The 22,553-nt window shown below is 48.8% G+C and overlaps 1 protein-coding gene across 2 annotated transcripts; it reads right to left on the reverse strand.

The window, feature by feature from the left end:
- Positions 1 to 16,683: 16,683 nt before the first annotated feature.
- On the reverse strand, positions 16,684 to 22,211 carry LOC123045216 (myosin-binding protein 7). 2 transcript variants are annotated; one of them, XM_044468180.1, is made up of 3 exons: positions 20,691 to 22,211; positions 19,842 to 20,113; positions 16,684 to 16,923 (listed from the first exon to the last, which is right to left on the reverse strand). In XM_044468180.1, exons 1-2 carry the CDS (start codon positions 21,874 to 21,876, stop codon positions 19,842 to 19,844), a joined length of 1,458 nt encoding a protein of 485 aa, XP_044324115.1. In that variant the 5' UTR covers positions 21,877 to 22,211; the 3' UTR covers positions 16,684 to 16,923. The 2 variants fall into 2 exon arrangements, with proteins under 2 accessions (XP_044324115.1, XP_044324114.1); XM_044468179.1 differs by having other exon boundaries at positions 16,684 to 16,928; positions 20,691 to 22,210.
- Positions 22,212 to 22,553: the final 342 nt, after the last annotated feature.

Consider the following 22,553-nt stretch of genomic DNA (forward strand, 5'->3'; position numbering starts at 1 on the left):
CTGTAGGTTGGCCCGCCCAACAAATGGGCTGCTGGTCCACCACGACGGACTGGGAGGCTAAAAATACAAGTTGTATGGTGCAGAGGCAAGTAAAAAACGCTATCGAGAGCCATCCACTGAAGAAAAAAAATCGCTCCTGATGTGCTTCTTCAGTCGTGCCGCCGACCCCCTCTTTAATCCAGTTCGCTCATGGATCTGGTATCATTTTTTTCCAGAGGGCGAACAAGTATCAACTAGGCCTAGGTTTTGTATTTTAACATGCGTAGCCCATGACATACGGAGACAGTGGTTTCAACTTATTTTTTAAGGTCCATACCGGCCTATGGGCTTTTTCTTAAAGATCGGCAACCCAATGTATTTTTTAATAAAACGCAGGTCTCTGTTCTATTTATCTATATATAATGTTGTGTCCAATTATGTTCTCCCTTCTAACCATATTATATATATTTATATTATTACTATTATCGTATATTTTATAGAGACTTATATAGACATTATAAAAACATCCCACGTGTTATTAACTTATAAGAGTAAATGTTTAACGGAAGTTGGCAAGGAAAATCCTGGTTGTTTTTGACTCACAGGCAAGGAAAATCCTGGTGATTGCGTACAAAAGCTTGCAAAGATTTTAAGGACCAATTTAATAATAACGCGCTCATTTTTATTTTGAGCAATAACTCACTAATTTGTTAATTATATATATATAATGTGCCTCTTCGGTTTATTCTTTGATATTAATTGCTCCTTCTAACATAACATTATATATATAACGAGCCCAGCTAATTCGTGTATTTCAAGGAAGTGCAAATGGGTTGGGATTTCTTAGAAAATATAAATGGGCCTGATTGACGTGAAATTATTTGTTCACCCAGCCCAGCAAATGGACTGTACATTCTAGAAAATATGGGTTAAATATATGCCACATTTTTGCAGGCTGACATGTGGGCCAATAGGTCGAAGCCTATGCAGGGCGTTGTCAACTTGGTCAACAAATGATTGTGACATCCACAGCCATTGGATTTATATCCAATGGCCGGCATGCACCTTCAACTCTCGTCTTCTTCCTCCAGCGTCGCCGGGACCGCCTGGTCCGGCCTCCGGCGGCTAGCGGCTCTGCTTAGCATGCATCACTGCGAAGCGCTACCCCACCGCCGGCCAGGCTATCCCTCCACCCCTCGACACCTCCTGTTATTCTCCACAGACTGCAGTCCCACGCCGCAACAGAACCAGTTATAACCCTTCTCCTCCTCTCAATCCGTGACTCCACTGCCACATCTTCTCATCTCCGAGTCGTTCCCGTCCGGGGCCTCGCCATCGTCCACCGCCTCGGTGTGCTTGGTGTTGCGTGGTCAACAAATGAGAGTCATCGGAAGAGGACTGTACGTGGAGAGCCTGACGGCTGGGACCCACGAGGTCCATGGTCGCACGCAAGGAAAGTTCCTCCTTATTAAGCTGAAAAAATGTTTCCTCCACCTGACAGCCGGGACCCACCAGCTATATCTTTGCATGGAAGGAAGTGCCTCCTTGTTTTGCGAAAAAATTATTCATCCCGTTGACAGCTGGGACCTGTCAGATTTGGTGGCTGACTTATGGGCCTACTAAGCGGACATGTACGCACGGCTTTGTCAACTTAACCAACAAATGATTCTAGCAGCTGGACCGTTGGATGTTAATCCAACAACCGTGCTCCTTCTTCAACCTCTGTTTTTGCTCCTGTCTCCCATGGGCGGCACCGCGGCTGTGCTGCCGTGCACCCGAACCAGTCAAGTTTCCCACTCCTCTCCATCTACGACTCCACTGCCCCGTCTTCCCCATCTCCGGGTCGTTCCAGTCTGGGGCCTCGCCGTCGTCCACCGGCCTTGGTGCGCTCAGCACGGTGTGGTCAACGTGGTCAACAACTGAGAGTCATCGGAAGATGACTGTACGTGAGAGGCTGACAGTGGGGACGCACCACGCCCATGGACACATGCATGCAATGGAACGCGACGTGGTCAACGTGGTCAAGGAACGACTTCCATCGGAAGTATACTGTACGTGGAGAGGCTGACAGCTGGGTCCATGGCCGCAGCAAAGAAGTGCCTCCTTATTACGTGGACAATAATGATTCCTCCACCTGACAGCAGGGACCCACTGGACGGACCACTGTATTTTGCGAAAAAAAACATTTCCCCCTGACTGTTGGGACCCACCTGACGGGCCACCATATTTCGTGAAAAAAACGTTCCCCCCGCTGTCAGCTCGGACCCATCGGAAGTGCCTCCTTATTAAGCAAAAAAAAATGAATACTCCCCCTACTAGCTGGGATCCACCTTGGTGGGAGGCTGACTTGTGGGCCTACTAAGTTGACGGGGACGGAGGGCTTTGTCAACTTAGTCAATATGAACGATTCTAGCTGCAGTGACCGTACGATGTCCATCCAACAGCCATCGTGCTTCTTCAACCTCTGGTCTTCTTGCTCCAGCCGTCCAAAGCATCACCGATCATGCCGCCTGCTCCTGCCTCCCATAGCCGGTTGTGATGCCATGGAGGCCTCACCACCCCCTACTACTCCCGCCGCTGGGCAGGCCATCCCTCCACTCACCCACACCCCCTGTTATTCTGCGGCGACAGCAGCCTCACACCGCAGCCGAACGAGTGAACCCTCTTACTCCTCTATGCGTGGGCATCCACTGCCGCGTCTTCCCCGGCTTCGCCTCGTCCCCTTCCTAGGCCTCGCCGTCGTCCACCGCCGTGGTGCTCTCGATGTCGTGTGGTCAATGTGGTTAATGACCGACTTCCATCGGAAGAGTACTGTACGTGGAGAGGCTGACAGCTGGGTCCACGGCAACCGCAAGGAAGTTCCTCCTTATTACACGCAAAATAATTATTCCTCCACCTGATAGCAGGGACCCACCGGACGGGCCACCATATTTCACGAAAAAAATGTTTCCCCCTGACTGCTGGGACCCACCAGCTACACCTTCGCACGCAAGGAAGTGTGTCCGGGCAAAAAAATGATTCGCCCCCCTGACTGCTGGGACCCACCAGCTACATCTTCGCACGCAAGGAAGTGTGTCTGAAAAAACGATTCGCCCCCCTGACTGCTGGAACCCACCAGCTATATCTTCGCACGCAAGGAAGTGCCTGACAGTCGGGACCCACCTGGTCGAATCGTACGTAACGTTATCATTCTGGTCGCGAACGTGTACGTACATATTGGTGGATATAGAGGCGTGCACGTGTCGTAGTAGAGGCGCACATGTGTCGTAGTAGAGGCGCGCACGTAGCATGTACACGTACGTACATCGGCCAGTGTGCAAGAAAAAAATACGGCCACGTATGTGTACATACGGGCGGGGTCTCGAACGCCTACTCGCGCAAACGTACGGCCAGGGCTCGTGTACATGGCTGGGTCGGAACGGAGAAACAGCGTCATCGTCGTGTTCATGGGGAGCCAACCGGCTGGGTCGAAACGGAATGCATCGCCGTGTTCATCGGGGGAGCTTGGACGGAACAGGCGATGGAAACGAGGCCTGACATACCGCAGAACGGAGGAAACGGCCTTGTGTTCAACCGGCAACGTTCGAAACGGGATCCTGTTCATCGGGAGGGGTCTGGCATACCACAAAATGGAGGAAACGGACCTCCTACAGTCGAAACGGGGGTCATGTTGATCGGGAGGGGTGTGGCATACCGCAAAATGGACGAAACGGACTTGTGTTGGAGTGTTACGGTCAAAACGGGGGTCCTGTTCATCGGGAGGGGTGTGGCGTACCGCAAAATGAGACTCTAGGGGATACTGTTCATCTCCACCGTCGACCTCCTCCAGCCACCACGGGCTACCGTCGACCTCCTCCAGCCTCCATGGGCTCCTGTTCATCCAGCCTCCACCGCGTGCTACTCCACCGGCTACTATTCAACCACCCCTCCACGGGCACCCCTTCATCGTCTACTATTCATCCAGCCCTCCACGGGGTCGTCCTGTTCATCCAGAGGCAACGCCACAGGGTCCTGTTCATCCACCCCCACCGGGACTGTTCATCCACCCCCCTGCAACGCTCACTGTTCATCCAATCGATCGGCTTCAGTTAGTAGTAGTAGCGAAGGAATTGCTCGATCAGGTTCAGTTAACAGCCATCGATCGATCGCTCGGGTTCAGTATCGCGTAGCCTGCAGTGCAATCGCTCGGGTTCAGTTAGAGCCCAACGCCTCGCTCGGGTTCAGTTAGAGCCAACGCCTCGCACACACGCGCGTATGTGTACGAGAGAAACGTGCATCGCTCGGCCCCCGACCACCCACCGTAACCGGGAACTCCCCGAAATTTTCCTCGCCCTCGCTTCTACCACGGTTTTTTCCATCATGGACGGCCCAAAGAATGTCATGCAGCTGCGTCTCCGGCCAGCCCAGGTCGAAAAGCCCATTTTCTGTCATGATTTTTTGTCATAGAAGTAGGAGCCCACCACATCTATGATGATACCGGGTTTTGTCACAATTATCGTCATAGAAGTGTCATAAGTATGACAGAAAAAAGTTTGCTCGGCCCAAAATGTCACGGATGTGTCTTTTTTTTGTAGTGAATTTAGCAAGTGCTACAGATTTAAGATTGAAAGAAGATAAGTGCTCCGTAATGCCCTTTCTTGTCCCTCTCCTTCTAGGCACGACAGTTGAAGGCAAGGAGGGCAAAAGGAGTGCCTGGGAAGAAGCCCATCCTGCCCCTGTCGGGCTCCATGAGAGGTAGCCTGGCAAGGGTAGGAGGGCAGCAACGAAGAAGACAATGGAGAGCATGGCGGAGGCGACCCGTCAACTGCCACCACCAGGGCCAGCAGGACACGATAGGGCTAACGGAGCTGCATCCCAAGAAGAAGCCGCCGGGGTCTAGCTGGAAGGCTGCTGGAAGAGCCTGGGACACCACCCCCACCCCTGCTCCCAACTCCTCGGCAAATCACCTTGCCGGGAAAGGGGTGCAGGTGAAGATGATGGTGCTGCCCCCACCTGACGGTGATGGTCCGGCAGATGCTCATCCGGAGTCAGAGTCGTCGCCTCCCGGGCGGTGGCGTCATCATCGCCGTCACTATCCTCCTTGTTGCTATCGCTCGAGGAGGAGCTTTCATCATCGATCGAGCTCTCCGCGCAACACCCTAAGCGAGCACCCGAGCGCCCAAAGACTTTGACGGAAAGGAAACCGTCCTCCATTAGCTTAAAATGGAGGACGTGCCCCTCCAACAAACTATGGGCACAGGCAAAGCTCTTCCAGCCTCAGCGAAAGTACATGACATGAGGGGCGGGGAAGTCTACATCCACCCGTATGTTGCCATTCCCGCAGCCCCTCATGTGTAGCCTCAACGCTCGTGGTTGTGCGAGCTCCATCACTCTTGCGAATGGAGTAGGGAGGCGGAGGCGACCGTGCGGAGGCTTGTATAGCCTGATGAAGAACTCCCGAGGCTGGTCTCTGACATGACCCTCAAACGATGGGGGAACGTCCGACGGGGGTGCAATCAGAGCACCTCCCCGTCCTTCTCCCCTTGGGCGCCACGACGACCGGGACCTCGTCCTCTCCCTCCCCATCTCGCAGCGGGTTCCGCCCCCACGTCATCAAGGGGAGGAGGGATACGCTGTCGAGCAGAAGCTCTCGTCGCCACCACTGAGGTACCACCACGTCCGCGACCTCTCGTCATGGCGGGCGAAGGAAGTTTGAGAAAGAGGGAAGGGAAGTGTGTGAGAAGACACACCGCCCTACCCCCTTTTATAGAGGGACGAGGCCTGGGGCTGGCCTCCCACTCAGGAAACGGTCACCCTGCTCCCCCCATACGGCCTCCCTGCGCCTTCGACAGCTCGGGGAATCAGGGCCGACCCTCTACGCCAACCAGCGACGCCTGGTTTTCTGCCATGGCGCCCGTCCATGCACCCTTCGCATCCACCACCTACCCTACCCAATGCATGGGGTACACATGGCAGATGCACCTGAGGCAAGGAACAAGTGGGATGGCAGTTTCCGTCCTGTGATCATGGGGCGTGGGCAGTCCGCGAGCCATGATCTGGTTTTCTCCCTAGCATTCAGCACGACGCACGGGAAAACCGGAAACTGGCCCGGGCTCAAGTTAATGGATAAGCAAAGAAGATCTAAAAGGGCGGAGCAACCTCTGCACTCTTGCATGTGCACTAGTTAGGGCCTACCCCGACGACGCCGAGCGACGCGTTCGTGCCAGGCCCGGGGGCTCCTGTCGGTACAACAAACCCTGCCGTTGCCCGGACTGTGCATAGGTCGGAAGATAAGTTTACAACACCATGATCAACCAAAGCATGATGGATCAATTCTCCCAAAGGATCAAGCGCAGAACATGAAGACCAAGATGAGCCAGAGGAGCAAGATATCGCCAAGGAAAGAACCTCCCTTGCCGGGCAGGCGAGCCTGGCAAGGTTGAGTTCGCCAGGAAGCAAGCTTCCATATCGTCCCGGCAGGCCTGCCGGGACTAGCGAAGGCAAGCCACGCCACCGCTCCACCTCACAAGCAACCCAAGTCATTGATCAGTGCGGTGTCAAGCTCCAAAGTGACTAAGTGGCTGCTTTTTGCCACATGGCAGCCACTTCCTGCCGCAAACACCTCCGTATGACACCCGTCCCGAGACGTGTTGAGCGAGCAGGTACAAAGCTAGCAAAGCAGCCCAGTAGGACCTGCCGGGCAAGCTATGATGTGACGTTGAGCGGCGCATTTAATGCACTCTGTTAGCCTGTAGAGTTGGGTATGATATCACTATTTGCTATCTAATCAGTGCATAATGACTGATTTGCCACTGTGGTAACCCCTTGATCTATAAAAGGAGGCCCATGGCAACCGTAGAAAGGATTCGGACCTTTGTACACTCATACGCGTGTAGTCGTTCTCGTCCCGAGGCAACCCTTCCGGGCAAGAGCGTTGCGTTTTCCACCATAGTCCACCATCAATCCACTAAAGCAGGAGTAAGGTTTATGCCTCGCGGTGGCCCGAACCTGGGTAAAAACTTCCCGTGTGATGTCTGTCGTGCTACCTCATGCTCCTCCTCTCTTTGTGCAACGTGCCATACCCCCGCCGAACCAGAAAGGGTTCATGCCCCCATAGGTGGTCGTGGTTTCCCACGACATATACTCATGCCATGCTTGCTTGAAATGTATTGTGAATGTTTAAACTTGTGTTAAAACTCCACCTCAACTTGAAGAAATTAAAAATTGCCACTTTCACTTGGTGAGGGTCTAATCACCCCCCCCCCTCTAGACCCCTCTTCTCGATCCTTTCAGCGGTACCATAAGCCAAAGTTTCGGGTATGAGCCAAATATCGAAAGATTCACTTGACCACCACAAACTGGCTTTCCTCAAGTGCGGCTTGAAACCGTGCACAAATTCCCACACTCAACATGATATCCGGTCTAGATGCACAAAGGTAAAGCAAGGATCCAATCATGGAGTGATATACCTTTTGATCCACCGTTATACCATTGGGATCACTGTCAAGCTTGCATTTGGTGGGCATGGGAAACTTTACTGGCTTGACATCATCTAGCTTGAATCTCTTGAGCATGTATTGGGTATACTTGTCTTGGTTGATGAATGTTCCTTCTCTTCTTTGCTTGACTTCGAACCCAAGAAAGAACTTCAACTCTCCCATCATAAACATCTCAAACTTCTCGGTCATTAGTGCGGCAAACTCATCATTGAAAGATTTGTTAGGAGAATCAACATATAGTTGGCATATGAACAAATCCCCTTTGACCCTCTTAGTAAAAAGAGTGGGATCGATTTTCCCAGTTTCAAACCCATGATCTTGCAACAACTCGGTAAGGTGCTGATACCATGCATGTGGGGCTTGTTTAAGGCCATAGAGTGCCTTCACTAGTTTGCATACATGATTGGGGAGCTTGGGATCCTCGAACCCCGTAGGTTGTTTGACATAAACCAAATCATTCAAAGGACCATTTAGAAATGCACTTTTCACATCCATTTGTTGCAACTTAAAATCATGATGAGATGCATATGCAAGCAACATACGAATAGATTCAAGACGTGCAACGGGGACAAAGGTTTCACCGTAGTCGATACCCAAGACTTGGGAGTAGCCTTGTGCCACCAATCTTGCCTTGTTTTGAACAACAACACCGTTCAAATCTTGCTTGTTCTTGAAAATCCATTTGGTCCCGATGACATTGTGTTCCTCCGTTGGCCTTGGCACTAATTCCCAAACTTGATTGCGCTCGAAGTTGTTGAGTTCGTCATGCATGGATTCAAGCCAATCCTCATCATCGAGTGCCTCATGTACCTTTTGGGGTTCAACACACAAAACAAACGTGTGATGCTCACAAAATTTTGACAATTATCTACGAGTAGTGACCCATTTTCTCAAGCTTCCAAGCACATTATCCATGACATGTTGACGCTCGAGCTTGGAAGCCACCCTGGCGGCACGGCGCTCCAAAAGTTCCTCGATGGGCATTTGAGGATCATCTTGCTCATCTTGAGCACCGTCTTGATTTTGCTCTTGATCTTGAGCTTGCTCTTGATCTTGAGCACCATCTTGAGCTTGCTCTTGATCTTCAGCTTGCTCTTGATATTGAGCGAGCTCGGAGGCATGAACTTGATCTTAGGCATCATTTGGTGCATCACCATCTCCACGGGGTTGATCTTGCCCTTGATCTTGCTCATAGGGTTGAGGGTCTTCACTTTGTTCTTCGGAAGCATGTGGGTCTAGCGTAGGTGATGGCTCCACTTGAGTAGAGGATTGTCCTTCTCCTTCGGCCACAAGGGGTTCCTCAATGGGGAGTATTTGACGAATCCCCATTCTTCTTATGGCTTGGGGACGAATTTCATCACCTACATCACAAAGACCACTTTGCTCCCCTTGGAGTCATTATTTTCATCAAACTCCATGTTACACGTCTCCTCAATGAGTTCGGTGGACTTGTTGAGGACACGGTAAGCCTGAGAGTTTGTAGCATAACCAACAAATATGCCCTCTTGAGCTCTAGGTTCGAATTTAGACAAACAAACACCTTTCTTGAGAATGAAACACTTACAACCGAACACCCAAAAGTACTTAAGGTTGGGCTTGTTGCCGGCAAGAATCTCATATGGAGTCTTGTTCAAGCCTTTGTGGAGGTAGAGCCTATTGGATGCATGACATGCGGTGTTGGTGCATGGCTTCGGCCCAAAAGTTGTACGGAGATTTGAACTCCTCCATCATGGTCCTTGCCGCATCCATCAACATCTGATTCTTCATCTCCGCCACACCATTTTGTTGAGGGGTATATGGTGCGGCATATTGATGCTCGATCCCCTCGTCACTAAGAAACTCATCCAAGGTGTAGTTCTTGAACTCGGTGCCGTTGTTGCTTCTAATCATCAAAATCTTTGCTTCATGTTGACGTTGAGCTTCATTTGCAAAGTTGATGACGGTTTGTTGAGTCTCACTCTTCCTCTTGAAGACGTATACCCATGTATATCTTGAGTAGTCATCCACAATTACCAAGCAATACTTTCTTCCACCAAGATTGTCAAAGGATGGAGGACCAAAGAGATCCATGTGAAGGAGCTCCAAGGGCCTCTTTGAGTAGATGATAGTCGAGGGTCAGTGAGCCGTCTCATGAAGCTTTCCTTCGATACAAGCACTGCAAGCACGGTCTTTGGCAAAACTCACATTTTTAGTCCACGGACATGATTCCCTTTGAGGAGACTTCGCAAAGATCTCATATTGACATGGGCTAGTCGGCTATGCCAAAGCCAACCCACATCAACTTTAGCCATTAGGCAAGTCGCGGTCTTAGTAGGTCGCTCCGAAAAGTTCACCACATAGAGACCGTTCTCGACATGCCCAACAAAGGCTACTTTAAGAGTCTTGCTCCACAAAAGGGCCACGGTATCAAGATCAAAGAAGGTTGCAAAACCCATAAGTGCAAGTTGATGAACGGAAAGAAAATTGTATGCAAGGGACTCAACAAGCATGACCTTATCAATAGATAAATCTTGAGAGATGACCACCTTGCCAAGTCCCAACACCTTAGAAATTAAAGCATCACCGAATTGGACATGGATGGGCATAGATGGAATTGGATGCACATCCACCACCAAGTCCTTGCTCCCGGTCACATGATGTGTTGCTCCACTATCGAGCAACCATGACACCCCACCGGAAGCAAACTCCTACAAGAGATCAATGCTTGGATTTAGGTGCCCATTTTTGAATGGGTCCTTTAATGTTAGTAACAAGGGTCTTAGGAACCCAAATAGACCATTCAATGTACTCATAAGAAGAACCAACAAATTTGGGATAAAATTGACCATCACTAGCACGGCACAAAACATAAGAGGGATTAAAGTCGTCGGCTTTGTTGGTAGGGGTGGTTTTGCCCTTCTTGACATTAGTACCCAATTCCTTGTTCTTCTTCTTCTCATGAGCACCCTCACCCGCCTTGACAAAGGTTTCCTTGAGCGGGAGAGATTGCTTGGTCTTGTTCTTCTTCTTCTTCTTCTTTGACTTGGGTACAAACCCAAGTCCTTCCTTTCCTACAACTTCCTTTTGATTGATCAAAAGGTCATTGAGGTTCTTCTCGCCTTGTATGCAAGTCACAAGGCCCTTCTCAAGTTGCTCTTTCAACTTGTCATTTTCCTCCACAAGATGCACATGCTCACAACAAGGGTTAGTAGCATGGGCATTATCAATTAGAACGACAGGAGGACACATGGAAATATCCTTGGTTAGCTTCACTTGGAGTTGATCATGAGACTCTTTGAGAGAGGCATGACCACCCTTCAAGACCTTGTGAGCCTTGTCAAGTGTATCAAACTCTTCCTTGAGTCTATCATGGCCAACCCAAAGTGCAACTTTCTCGGATTTGAGCACATGAGTAAGAACAATAGCATGATCAAGATCTTTTTGCAATTTAGCAAGATCAACGTTGTGAGACTCCTCAAAAGTCAAACGAAGACCTCGCTCTTCCTCTAGAGCAATGGAAAGATCTGCAATCTCATCGGCATAGTCACGACTATGCCCCTCCAACTTGGAGATGGTATCCTCGTGTGACTCAATGATATCATTGGCCTCACCAAGTTATTCCAAGAGAGCAACAAGGTGCTTATTGGATTCTCCCTTGAGCTTACTCACGAACTTGGTAAACTCATTCTCATCAACTTTCACCACCTCACTATCATCAACACAATCTAACAATGAAGGAGTAGTAATGATGGTGGTTTTGATGTTAGGGGTTACCTTGTTGATACCTTTGGCCATGAGGCACTTGGCAATGGTGTTCTTGTTGGGGGCGCCAAAGAGAGACACCTTGGAGGGGGAAGATGTGGCAATGGCAATGGTCATTGTTGCCATTCCTTCTCCACTTGTATCTTCATCATCATCATCGGAGGTGTGCTCTTCATGCGCCACCAAACCCTTTTGAGGTGTCTTCTTGGTGAAGTTGTTCTTGCTTGGGAAAGACTTGGCTTTGTCTTTGCGAATGAGTTTGCCACCATTATCTTCCCTCTTCTCATAAGGCACTCCGCCACAAAGTGACTCGCATTACCACAATTGTAGCAAGTCCTCACTCGTTGCTTGTTCTTTGACCCACTTGAGTTGTTCTTGGTGAAGTTGGGCCTTGAGTTCCTCTTGTTGCTCCAAAATTTCCTTGATGCAAGAGCCATGTGCTCATGGTAAGCATATTTGGTATCCTCGGGGCAACTCTCCTCTTCTTCCTCCTCTTCTTCTTCCTCCTCTTCTTCTTCCAGATGGCCTTGGCCTTCAAAGCAAGAGTTGATGAACTTTTCTTTGACCGGACACGTGCAAGAGCATTGTTGGCGGTCTTGTTCATGATGTTCATGGCAATAAACTCATCCAACACTTCACTTGAAGTTAAAGTGTGAAAATATGGCCTTTGTCGAATCACGGAAGACATGGCCTTGTTGAAAGGCATGATGGCCTTGAGAAACTTGCGCTTGATCCAATTGTCATCCGTATCCTTGCTCCCATGGTCTTGGAGAGCAACCGCAAGAGTTGTCACCCTCCGGTAGAGATCACGCGGATCCTCATCTTCTAGCATCATGAATTCATCGGCCTCATCAAGGACCACTTCAAAGTTGGACCTTTGGATGCTTGAGCTTCCCTTGTACAAAGACACGATGTGATCCCAACAATCCTTTGCTCGAGTGAAGGGACGAAGGTGAGATAGATCTTCTGGAGGAACCGCGTCTTGAAGGATGAACAAAGCGGAGTGATGTATTAATTTTCCACTTCTAATCCTGGGGTGAGGTTGTTTGGATCATGCGGGTAGAAACCTTTCTCAATGACTCTCCAAAGATTTGTTGAGTTGCGATTCAAATGAGAAGAGGTGAATCTTCTTGGGGAAGAAGACCCCCTTTTACAGTGGGGGACAAATCCTACCGTTGAGCATCTCTCAGCCCGCAGACAAGCGGTACTACCACTCTAGGAGCGGTACTACCGCTCCCTGAAGGATGCATGGGATATAGAGAGAAACTGGGAAAAACAGAGGGACGGGCGGTGGTAGCCGCAGTAGTAGGGGCGGTACTACCGCCTCAACTACCGCTGCTACAACCGCCCATTTTCTGGGGACAAACGGGTAGCACGGTAGGAACCTGGAGGCGCCACCGTTGAACCTGACACGAAAAATCAGGGTCCCAGCCACAAGCGGTACTGGCAGCGGTACTACCGCCCATAGGTGGTACTACCGCTCCAGTCTGCGCTACTACCGCTTGCAACTATTCACCACTACTTCAGTACAAATGGTGGACAACTCCAAAAAGGCAGAAAGAGACAAACGGTGCAATATGGGTGTGTACGTGTTGATTCCACCCGAACCTTTTCGAAGCGGACCCCCCTCTTGATAGTACGGTTTTCCCTACGACTCAAGACCACCACAAAAGAACCGTAGGAAAGAAAACGTCTTCACTCAAAACTCCGAGGGGCACGAATCGTCTTGCGCCAAATGCTTGAACAACTAAAAAGCTCAATGCACACGATTAGTCCGCAAACACATTGTCATCAATCACCAAAACCACTTAGGGAGAAATAAGCCCTAACACTTGTGTGCCCCTCGGAGACCTTCCAACCCTAACTCCACCACTATAAATTCTCAAATATCCCCCCTACATCAGAGGGCACACCAAAGATACTTTTTCGCTGCCGCAAGCTTCTGTTCTCGTGAGATCCCATCTTGGGGCCTTTTCCGGCACTCCGCCGGAGGGGGATTGGATCACGAAGGGCCTCTAAACCAACCTTGCTTCCCTTCTGAGAATGTGTGAGTAGTTTACCACAGACCTAAGTGTCCATAGCTAGTAGCTAGATGGCTTCTTCACTCTCTTTGATCTTCAATACAATGTTCTCCTTGATGTTGTTTGAGATCTATTCGATGTAATCTTCTTTTGCGGTGTGTTTGTTGAGATCCGATGAATTATGGATTTCTGATCAGATTATCTATGAAGATTATCTGAGTCTTCTCTGAACTCTTTTATGCATAATTGAGATAGCTTAGTATTTCTCTCCAATCTATCGATTTGGTTTGGCCTACTAGATTGGTTTTTCTTGCAATGGGAGAGGTGCTTTGTGATGGGTTCAATCTTGCGGTGTCCTCACCTAGTGACGGCCGGGGTAGTGACGCACGTATTGTGTATTGTTGCCATTAAGGATAAAAAGATGGGGTTTATATCATATTGCTTGAGTTTATCCCTCTACATCATGCCATCTTGCTTAAGGCGTTACTCTGTTCTTATGAACTTAATATTCTAGATGTAACAGGAGTCGGTCGATGTGTGGAGTAATAGTAGTAGATGCAAAATCGTTTCGGTCTACTTGTCACAGACGTGATGCCTATATTCATGAGCATTGCCTTAGATATCGTCATAACTTTGCGCTTTTCTATCAATTGCCCAACAGTAATTTGTTTACCCATCGTATGTTTTCTTCAAAAGAGAAGCCTCTAGTGAAACCTACGACCCCTGAGTCTATTTTTCATCATATATTTTTAGATCTATAAAACTAAAAACCCAAAAATACCTTGCTGTAGTTTATTTATATTTACTTTATTTTGCTTTTTTACTTATCTTTTATATCTATCTCTATTAGATCTCACTATTGCAAGTGACCATGAAGGAATTGACAACCCCTTTTTTGCGTTTTGTACAAGTGTTTGTTAGTTTGTGTATGTGCATATATTGGGGACTTGCTTGTGCCTCCTACTGGATTAATACCTTGGTTCTGAACTGTGGGAAATACTTATCTCTACTTTGCTGCATCACCCTTTCTTCTTCAAAGGAAAAAATCAATGCAAGCTCAAGAAGTAGCAGGGGTCGCGCGCTTAAGGGAAGGAACCTGTGAGGTTGGATACGACTCCATGAGTCAGATCTGATCCTACTTGAACTCGGATCCAGGCCAGGCATACTTTGGGCTTTAGGGTCCATTTGGGGCCCAAGTGTTGAGCTCGTGATGGATGCCTATAAATAGTGGAGGTGTGGCACACTCATTCAGTTGATTGCTTCGGCGCCATCACTAGGGCTTTACATGTGTTGCAACTATCCACCTCCACTCGTTGTTGGTTGTGTGATCGGACCTAGCAGTCCGCCGCACGACGTTCCTCCAACACATGCGGATACCGTTAGAGGCAGTGCACTTGTGCCGCTCCGGCAAACCTGTTCGTAGGATCCGATGACCGACTCTTCGAGGGACATCGGGCGAGGAGGAGATGAACCCCGCGAACGCGCTGCCCCAAATCTACTTCTGCTACAGAGCTTTGCGCGTCTAGTGGTAAGGATCTGTGATCCATCTTTGTTAGCGTGTTCCTGGATGTTTAGTGGGTAGGAAAATTTTAATTTGCAGTCGACGCACCCTACCGTAGAACCCAATAGATGTGACCTCTCACTGGCGCGAGCATTGAAGCGGCTAGCCGGCCGAGGGCCCCGCCCGGGCCGCATCCCCGGTGGGCGTTTACTTGATCAGATGGGACAAATATCTACCACGCCCGTTCAATGCTCGTGCCTCCGTCTTCCGCTATTAAACAAGCTCGCCGCCTAAGAAACCAACTCCGGCGCCCTCACATTGACGCACCCGGACACTTGGCTTCACCGATATCCACTATTTAAAGGCGGCCACACCCGGCGAGGAGCACACCACAACCTATCTGCTCCACATTTTTCTCTGGTGCACCACATCCGCCACGACCGCGAGTGGGAATGGTAGGTGAGAGAGCCCGTCGACGGAGATGAAGCACGAGGTGGCCACCTGGCAAAGTCGCCATCCCAAGTGGATAGAGGCCGGCAAGCCGTCCAACTCTCCTGAGGTCTCCGACGATGACGACACCACGATGGAGACTGGCTCGGACGACGACTCGGCACCGGTGCCCACACCGTTCCATGCAGGCTTGACCATGGAGCAGGCGCAGTTCAACGGCGTCATGGTGGAGTAGGAGCCTGCACCCGTGCCTATGTCAGTGTTCCGGCAGGCACAGGAGGAGCGGTACACCGTCTTTCTCCTCGAAGAGCACCAACTGGTGGAGGGTCATATCTACGGCGAGCGTGCGAGCGAGGAAGCCACGGCGGCCATGGCCGCAGTGAACCCCAACTTCGTCGCCAAGCAGCAAACGCTCTACGAGGCCACCCATGCTCAAACCGCCGGTCGCAACACACAGGCAGCGCAGCCAGACGTGGAGGCAGCGCTAGCTGCACAGGCGATCACGGACGAGAATGCTGCGAGCTGTACGTCCTGCCGTGCCAGTGGGACAAGGAGTGCCAACCACTCACGTCCACTGATGACAGATACGTTGCGGACTCCGGTGAGGATGAGTAGGACATGGGAGGCGGCAGTGCACTGTGTCCCAAGTGGACCAGTCTGTCTCCCATGTTCTACTCCTCCTCACCGGCGATACCAGCTTCACTTCGCGCGTCTTATCACCAACACTCATGGGGCGAGATGAGCCCAATGATCGCCGGAAGGAAACAACTTGGACGACGGCCACCGCCGTAGGCTAGGTTTAGGTCTTGTCCTTTTTTTAAATGAAAATTGTCTAAATTGTAATGAATTTCATTCATTTTGTATGAAAAACATATGGTTTTCATGTAATCCGCCTGGTTTGTTCAAACCCAGCTTGGAATGTATGGAATGTATGCGGCTAGCTTTGGATGGCCGCTGGCCGTCCGGTTTGCAGACGGATGGAGTGTCTGGTTTGCGGGTCAGCAATGGAGATGCCCTACCGCCGCTTCCACCGTCATACTTTATTGGTGAACATTTTCATTATCAATGTGGTGGTATAAACTTTTGTAGAGTTGCTTCTCCAATCCACAAGTAATGATGGACGTTCGGTTGGTGTGTGATGCCAGCGGCAGCGGGTGCAGGAAGCAGCAACATGAAAGATGAGCGCCGTGGGCCACCGTTCACTCCCTCGTGCGAGCAAGATGAACGTCGCGTCGCAGCCATGTCCTTGTGTAGATTACTAGGCAAGTGAAGCATTACTCTGAATGTACATTACGTACGTACATTTGAGGCGTGTTTGCTGGTACACAATCCATTTTATGAGCAACTACCATCACAGGCACACATACTGCAGAACATACTTGGCATACTACGTTTGATGCTGACAGAACTACAGATAAGAAATCGTCGCAAAAAAAACTACAAATAATAAATTAATCTTTTTTTTGCGAAAAAAATAATAAATTAATCTGCAGAACATACTTGGCATACTACGTTTAATGCTGATCAAACTACAAATAAGAAATTAATCTGCACACAAAGTACACAATCAGTTTAAGACAAACATATGATTACAAGCACTCAGTAAACCTCTATGTGCATTTGCATCATTAGCAACCCATATACTATTAATTTGAAAGAACAAACAAACCTTAAGGATGTAATGCCGAGAGGAGAGACTACAAACGAAAACAAATATCTACAACATCAACCGTGCCGCCGTGACAAAATATGCCTGTCCTGCAAGAATATAGTGGCAAAAATAAAACTTCAAGTGGATACGTCCGAAAAGGAAAAGGAAACAGTCCCGCTTCCAGTGGTTCTACACAACACAGGTGTAAGAAGTCGCTTTATTGTGCAACATAAATTTATGACTAAAGCCAAACTATTGTCCTACTAGCAAATGTGCACGTGCTTTGGATGTTCAACTAATATAACTAAAACATGATGAATCATTTATGTGCATTAAACGTAGACTTTGGCAGGCAGTGCAGCACATCGGCTTGTCAAACCGGCCTGACCGCATGCTCTGGAGATGGACGGCCAGTGGCACTTATACGGCACGGTCATGCTACGCCGCAACCTTCCACGGATCCATGAAATGCCCCTCCTGGAAGCTTACCTGGAAGAGCTGGGCACCACGCCGTGTCCATTTCTTTCACTGGCTGGCTAGCCAGGACCAGTGTTGGACGGCAGACAGACTCGCCCGTCGCGGCCTACAGCACCACCCACGATGCCTTCTTTGTGATCAGGCCCCAGAGACGATGTGGCACCTGCTCCTAGAATGCCCGTTCTCGCAGCAGGTCTGGCACGACGTGCTGGCTTGGGCGAGGATACCTTCTCAACCGCCAAGCAACGAACCCACCCTCACGGACTGGTGGCAACGTATGAAAGGGCAGACCCCACACGCGCTACGGAAAGGCCTGCAATCCATAGCCATGCTCGTCCCTTGGATGATCTGGAAACAACGCAATGAGTGCGTCTTCGAGAACGCGCGCCCCTCGGTCACCGTACTCGTAGATAGGATTAAGGCCGAAGCCACATGTTGGGCACAAGCTGGCGCTTTGGGTCTCAGGGTAGTCCTCCCCACTAACTGGGATGTCCACTGATAGGTGGCCAATCCATGTAACCACCACCTCCTAGGAGGATTGTATCTTCTCGCCTTTTCAATGAAATGAAACGCAAAGAGTCCTTTGCGTTTTCTCGAAAAAAAAATGAATCATTTATCTTAATGTTCACAAGTGTATATACTTGCATATTCTACGTGATTTCATACCTTGCAATCTTATTGTTGAGGTGGAAGAAAATTGTAAAAAAAAAATGTTACTGTGCATGGCACACTTTTTAAGAAAGGCAAGCACATATGAAATTAAACATTTATTACAAGCACAAGAAAATATAAAGCCTACATATGCTCTAAAATTCAAATGGCATGCATTTCCTTAGTGGCAAGGATGATATGCTCCAACATACTTGACCAAAGGGCTGTTATATAACTCAATGTTTGTATAAATGTTTTGTGAGTAACTCAACAGCCGATTTGCATCCAAAAATGGCAAGCATTAGTTGTTTTGGTTGAATGAAATGAAATGCTATTTATGGTGGCCCAGTTTTCTTTCGCGTCAGGTGTTCCTGAATAACTAAGAATGTAATAACTGTTCCAGGCTGAATGTGTAAAGAAAAAGGTTAACTGATGTGTCGTAGAAGATCTATGGCATCTCCAGGTCATTAGCATTTTGGACAAGTAGCAACGCAACAAACAAGTATACAAAGCAATCTGCCAGGGAATTAGGGCAGTAGAGTTGCAGTTCAATAGTTATTTCTTGTGGCTACTACTCCCTCCGTTCCGAATTACTTGTCTTGGATTTGTCTAGATACGGATGTATCTAGCACTAAAATGAGTCTAGGTAAATCTGTATCTAGACAAATCCAAGACAAGTAATTCGGAACGGAGGGAGTAGTTTTGAAGGCCAGAGATGCAAAACTTTACAACTTTGATCAGATATTGCTATTCATGGGTTTGTTGCAAGAATTTTGTAATGGTGATTTACAACTCAAAAAAGAGGGACCAACAATTTATTTGTTTGGACAGTGACCAAAATAGCCCTAAGATACTTTGCCAAGAGAACGATATTTACCAATTTGGTCATTACATGCCCATGAATTGACATAAATTTCTGCTAAAAGAAGAACTAAAGAGAGAATGACAATGGAACCTTACGAAAGTTTGGCAATATGCCAAAGGCCAAATGTGATCAAAGATACCAAATTTCTGAAAGGCAAACTTGGGCATGCATGTAATCCAAACCAAAGACCACGTGAGGATAGCAACCAGTGAGACACAATGCTAAGGTCATGAAGCAAACATACAGGACTTATTGTTTTGTTTCAAGAACTATGGCATAGGCCCTGCAAGAAGTGTATAACACTGATCTCCAGATAGACCAATCAGAAATGCAATCTCTCATGCAACAAGCACTTCTTACCGATTCAGCAACTATGTGCCTATCAACCTAAGTAGTTTAAAAGTTGTAGTCCATTGTGCAAAGTGCAGACAGTGAACCCAACTACTCCCTCCGTCCGGAAATACTCGTCATCAAAATGGATAAAAGAAGATGTATCTAGACATATTTTAGTTCTAGATACGTCCTTTTTTCTCCATTTTGATGACAAGTATTTCCGGACGGAGGGAGTACTTAAAGTAAGTTCTGCAAAATGACACTGCGACAGCCTGGTATCAGTTGCAACACGGTATCATAATCAAGCTCTGACATATTCTGGATACCTATCTATCATACTATAAGTACCAGGACATGCGAAAATGCACATAAACAATGTTATCTGTAGTGCGCTACAATCAAAGAAAACACAATGAATGTCTTAATTTACTACCATCTCCCCAAAAGAAACAAACAAGGTTAGAGAAAAAAGAAGTCCCAAAAACTTATGCCTTCTTATCATGCATGAAGTACAGAGCCTGATGATATACATCAGCATATGTGGGCTTAATGAGGCTCCATACTGGAATGAGTCATATATTGGAAAAATTAGGATCCGATAGTTTGTATATATTGCCTAGGTATGTCGTGATGTTGCGGCACCATCAGAAATGCTGTATTTAAAGAAAACAACTAGAGGAAATTCCATTCATACCTAGCTTTTCTTTGAAATTTTAGGAGAAATACAGTGTGAGTGTCGCCCCGCGTCTGCAACATCTTTGATTTCTTGAAGTTGGTCAGCTATATCCTCTAAGAGTTGCAACTGTAACGATTGCCTCCTTTCACTTGCTGCAAGCCTTATCTTGTTTTGTGCACCTTTGATCGCATTCAGACTTTTCCCCAGGAGATCATCTGTGGCAGCTCGATTCTGCAACTTGTCTGCTTGCATTGTTGCGTCAGAGAAGCTTCGACCGATCAGGCCTTTAACTGCATAGGAACATGACATCTCATTTTCAGTACCAGTTTCAAATGATTCTGCAACCATAAATAGTTTCTTAAAATGAATTGACCTAGGTGTTCAACATGTCATGCTGGTGAAATAACCAAAGTAGAGCCAAAATACAATAGGGGTTAAGCATGTCATGCCAGCACACACGGAAAAATATTCGGAAGTAGTTAACAAAATTCAAGAGGATGCAGGTACACATGTATATATCAATATGAGAAACTAGTTGCAACACTTTTTGTGTGGTAAATATGATTAAATAATATCCAGTTGACAAAACAAAATTATGCGAGGTAGCATGTGAACTCAAAGCAAAATATCCAATAACTAACATGGTTTTAATAAACTAACATCACAGCATTTAGGCAAACCAATAAATGAATTGATTGAACCTAGATCAATAAAGATCCAATAATAATTATCAGCAATCAGGAGAAGTACAAACAGATTTGTAGCATTATGTTTATCGCAATAGAAAAGAACTTAATCCTGTCACATGCTAGATAGTATAGCAAATATGAACCGAGTTTTATTTCTCCATCTGCAGTCTGCACATACCTTCAGTGGAGAAGCAAATATCATCAACAACATGCACATCAAATATATTTGCATCATTGTCGCTTGCCATAAAATCATGGCAAGTCCTGTCTAGCCGCCCACTGTCCACCTCCTGAAATTCATCAGCAGTCAGCTCTTCCATACCTTTCATACCAGCTGCAGCATTAACTTCAACATCACCACCTTGATCCAGACATCGTGCAGATTGGGGCAAGCACAAACTCCGGGCAGATAGGGGGAGAATTACCACCGTCTCCGTGCCATCATCTTCGCATCTATCTGCCCCCAATTTCGATCCGGCCACAGGAACTTCTCCAGGTGCCTGAAAAGGCAGACTGTCCTCATTCCCATCCTTAACACGACCCACACGAATGGGCGACACTTGTTGGCGCACGAACTGCTTCTGGAAGCTGAAGACAGAATTATTCCCAGGTTGAACCCCCGCATTCTTATCAACCGATCTGGAAGAGCTTGGCTCGCCCTCTAGAAAGTAACTGTGCGGCGTCATCATCTCCACCTCCTCGTCATCATCATCCCCGGTGAGACCAAGCATACGCCGGTAGGACTCCACCTCTTTCTGCAAAGACCTGGTCTCGCGCTCCCTCATGAGCAAGATGTCCTTGAGCTCCTCCACCTCATCCTCATAGAAGGCGCAGCGCTCATCAGAGGTGCGGCGCTGCTGCCGCACCTCCATCTCCAAGGACGATTTCTCCTTCTGCAGACGCAGGATCATCGCCATGGCCTCCTCGGCCGCGGATGCTGCGGCGCTGCGTTCCTTGTCCAGCTCCTGCTGCAGCACCGAGACGTCATTCCCCTCGTCCACCTCCCGCTTCAGATTCACATCTTCCTCTTCCTCATCGACGGACTCGTCTTCGTCCTCCCCCTCGTCCTGCCTGTCGTCGTCGGAGTTGAAGACGAAGGGGAAGCGGGAGCGGAGGGAGAGGAGGAGGGACTCGAGGACGCGGGAGGGATAGCGGAAGAGGAAGGCGAAGAGGCAGGGGAGGTGCGGGCGGGAGCAGGTGCAGGGGAGGCGGAGGCGGAAGAGCGCGAGGAGGGCGGAGGCCGCGGACGCGGCGGCCGCGGCGCAGAGGAAGGCGTAGACGATGGCGAGGTCGAGGAAAGCGCCGGCCAGCGCCCGCGCTGTCCAGCGCGCGTGCACGCCCGCGCCGCCAGGGCAGGGCGCCATCAGCGCATAACGATCGCCCGCAGAATCTGAGAGGATTCCCCCGCCGATTCTTCCACCGGATTCCGGGTGGTTGTTGCTGTTCGGTGGGGAAAGGTGGATGAGTCCTGCCGTGCCGGGATTTGGCTCCCTTGGCCTCGTCGTTTCCAAGGCGGCTGCGCTGCGCGGGCGGTTGCCGGGCGGCGGGGAAATGGTGGGGGCAGTCGGTGGAATCGCCCGCGCCGACGTGCGGGGTCCACGTCGTGCACCTCGTGCGGCAGGGCTATTTGTTTGGTATCCCGGCGGCCCGGCGCTTCGCTTCGCTTGGCGTCGTTGTTTCGGTTGGGCGTTGTCCGGCAGGCCAATTCTGTCAAGCTATACGCGAGTCGCTTCATTTGGCAAAACCAGGCAGGCAGGGCAAGATTACTTTTTTTTAGGGGAAAATTAGTTGCTTTTTATTCAAAGTTCATCTCTTCTGCAACCTCGGAGCGAACACACTCCGGGGGTACATGGAGCCAAGTTTTACAAAGAGATTTACAGCAACCCTCCCTAGCTAGAACATGTGCTACTTTATTAGCACTTCTTCGCACCCAAGCCACACGGTGCTCCTGGATAGCTTCAAGCAAATTCTTGATCTGCTGCACAATATGCCCAGTATGAGAGAAATCTTTGTTGACGTCGAGAAGTTTCCTGACCGCTTC

This window comes from Triticum aestivum, chromosome 2B (assembly GCF_018294505.1).
Source record: "Triticum aestivum cultivar Chinese Spring chromosome 2B, IWGSC CS RefSeq v2.1, whole genome shotgun sequence".
NCBI classification, from domain to species: domain Eukaryota; kingdom Viridiplantae; phylum Streptophyta; class Magnoliopsida; order Poales; family Poaceae; genus Triticum; species Triticum aestivum.

Coding starts and splice junctions, on each gene's coding strand:
- LOC123045216 (XM_044468180.1), bottom strand. CDS start 21,876: ATGGCGCCCTGCCCTGGCGGCGCGGGCGTGCACGCGCGCTGGACAGCG. Junction 20,114..20,690: donor TATTTGCTTCTCCACTGAAG/GTATGTGCAGAC, acceptor GTTCCTATGCAG/TTAAAGGCCTGATCGGTCGA.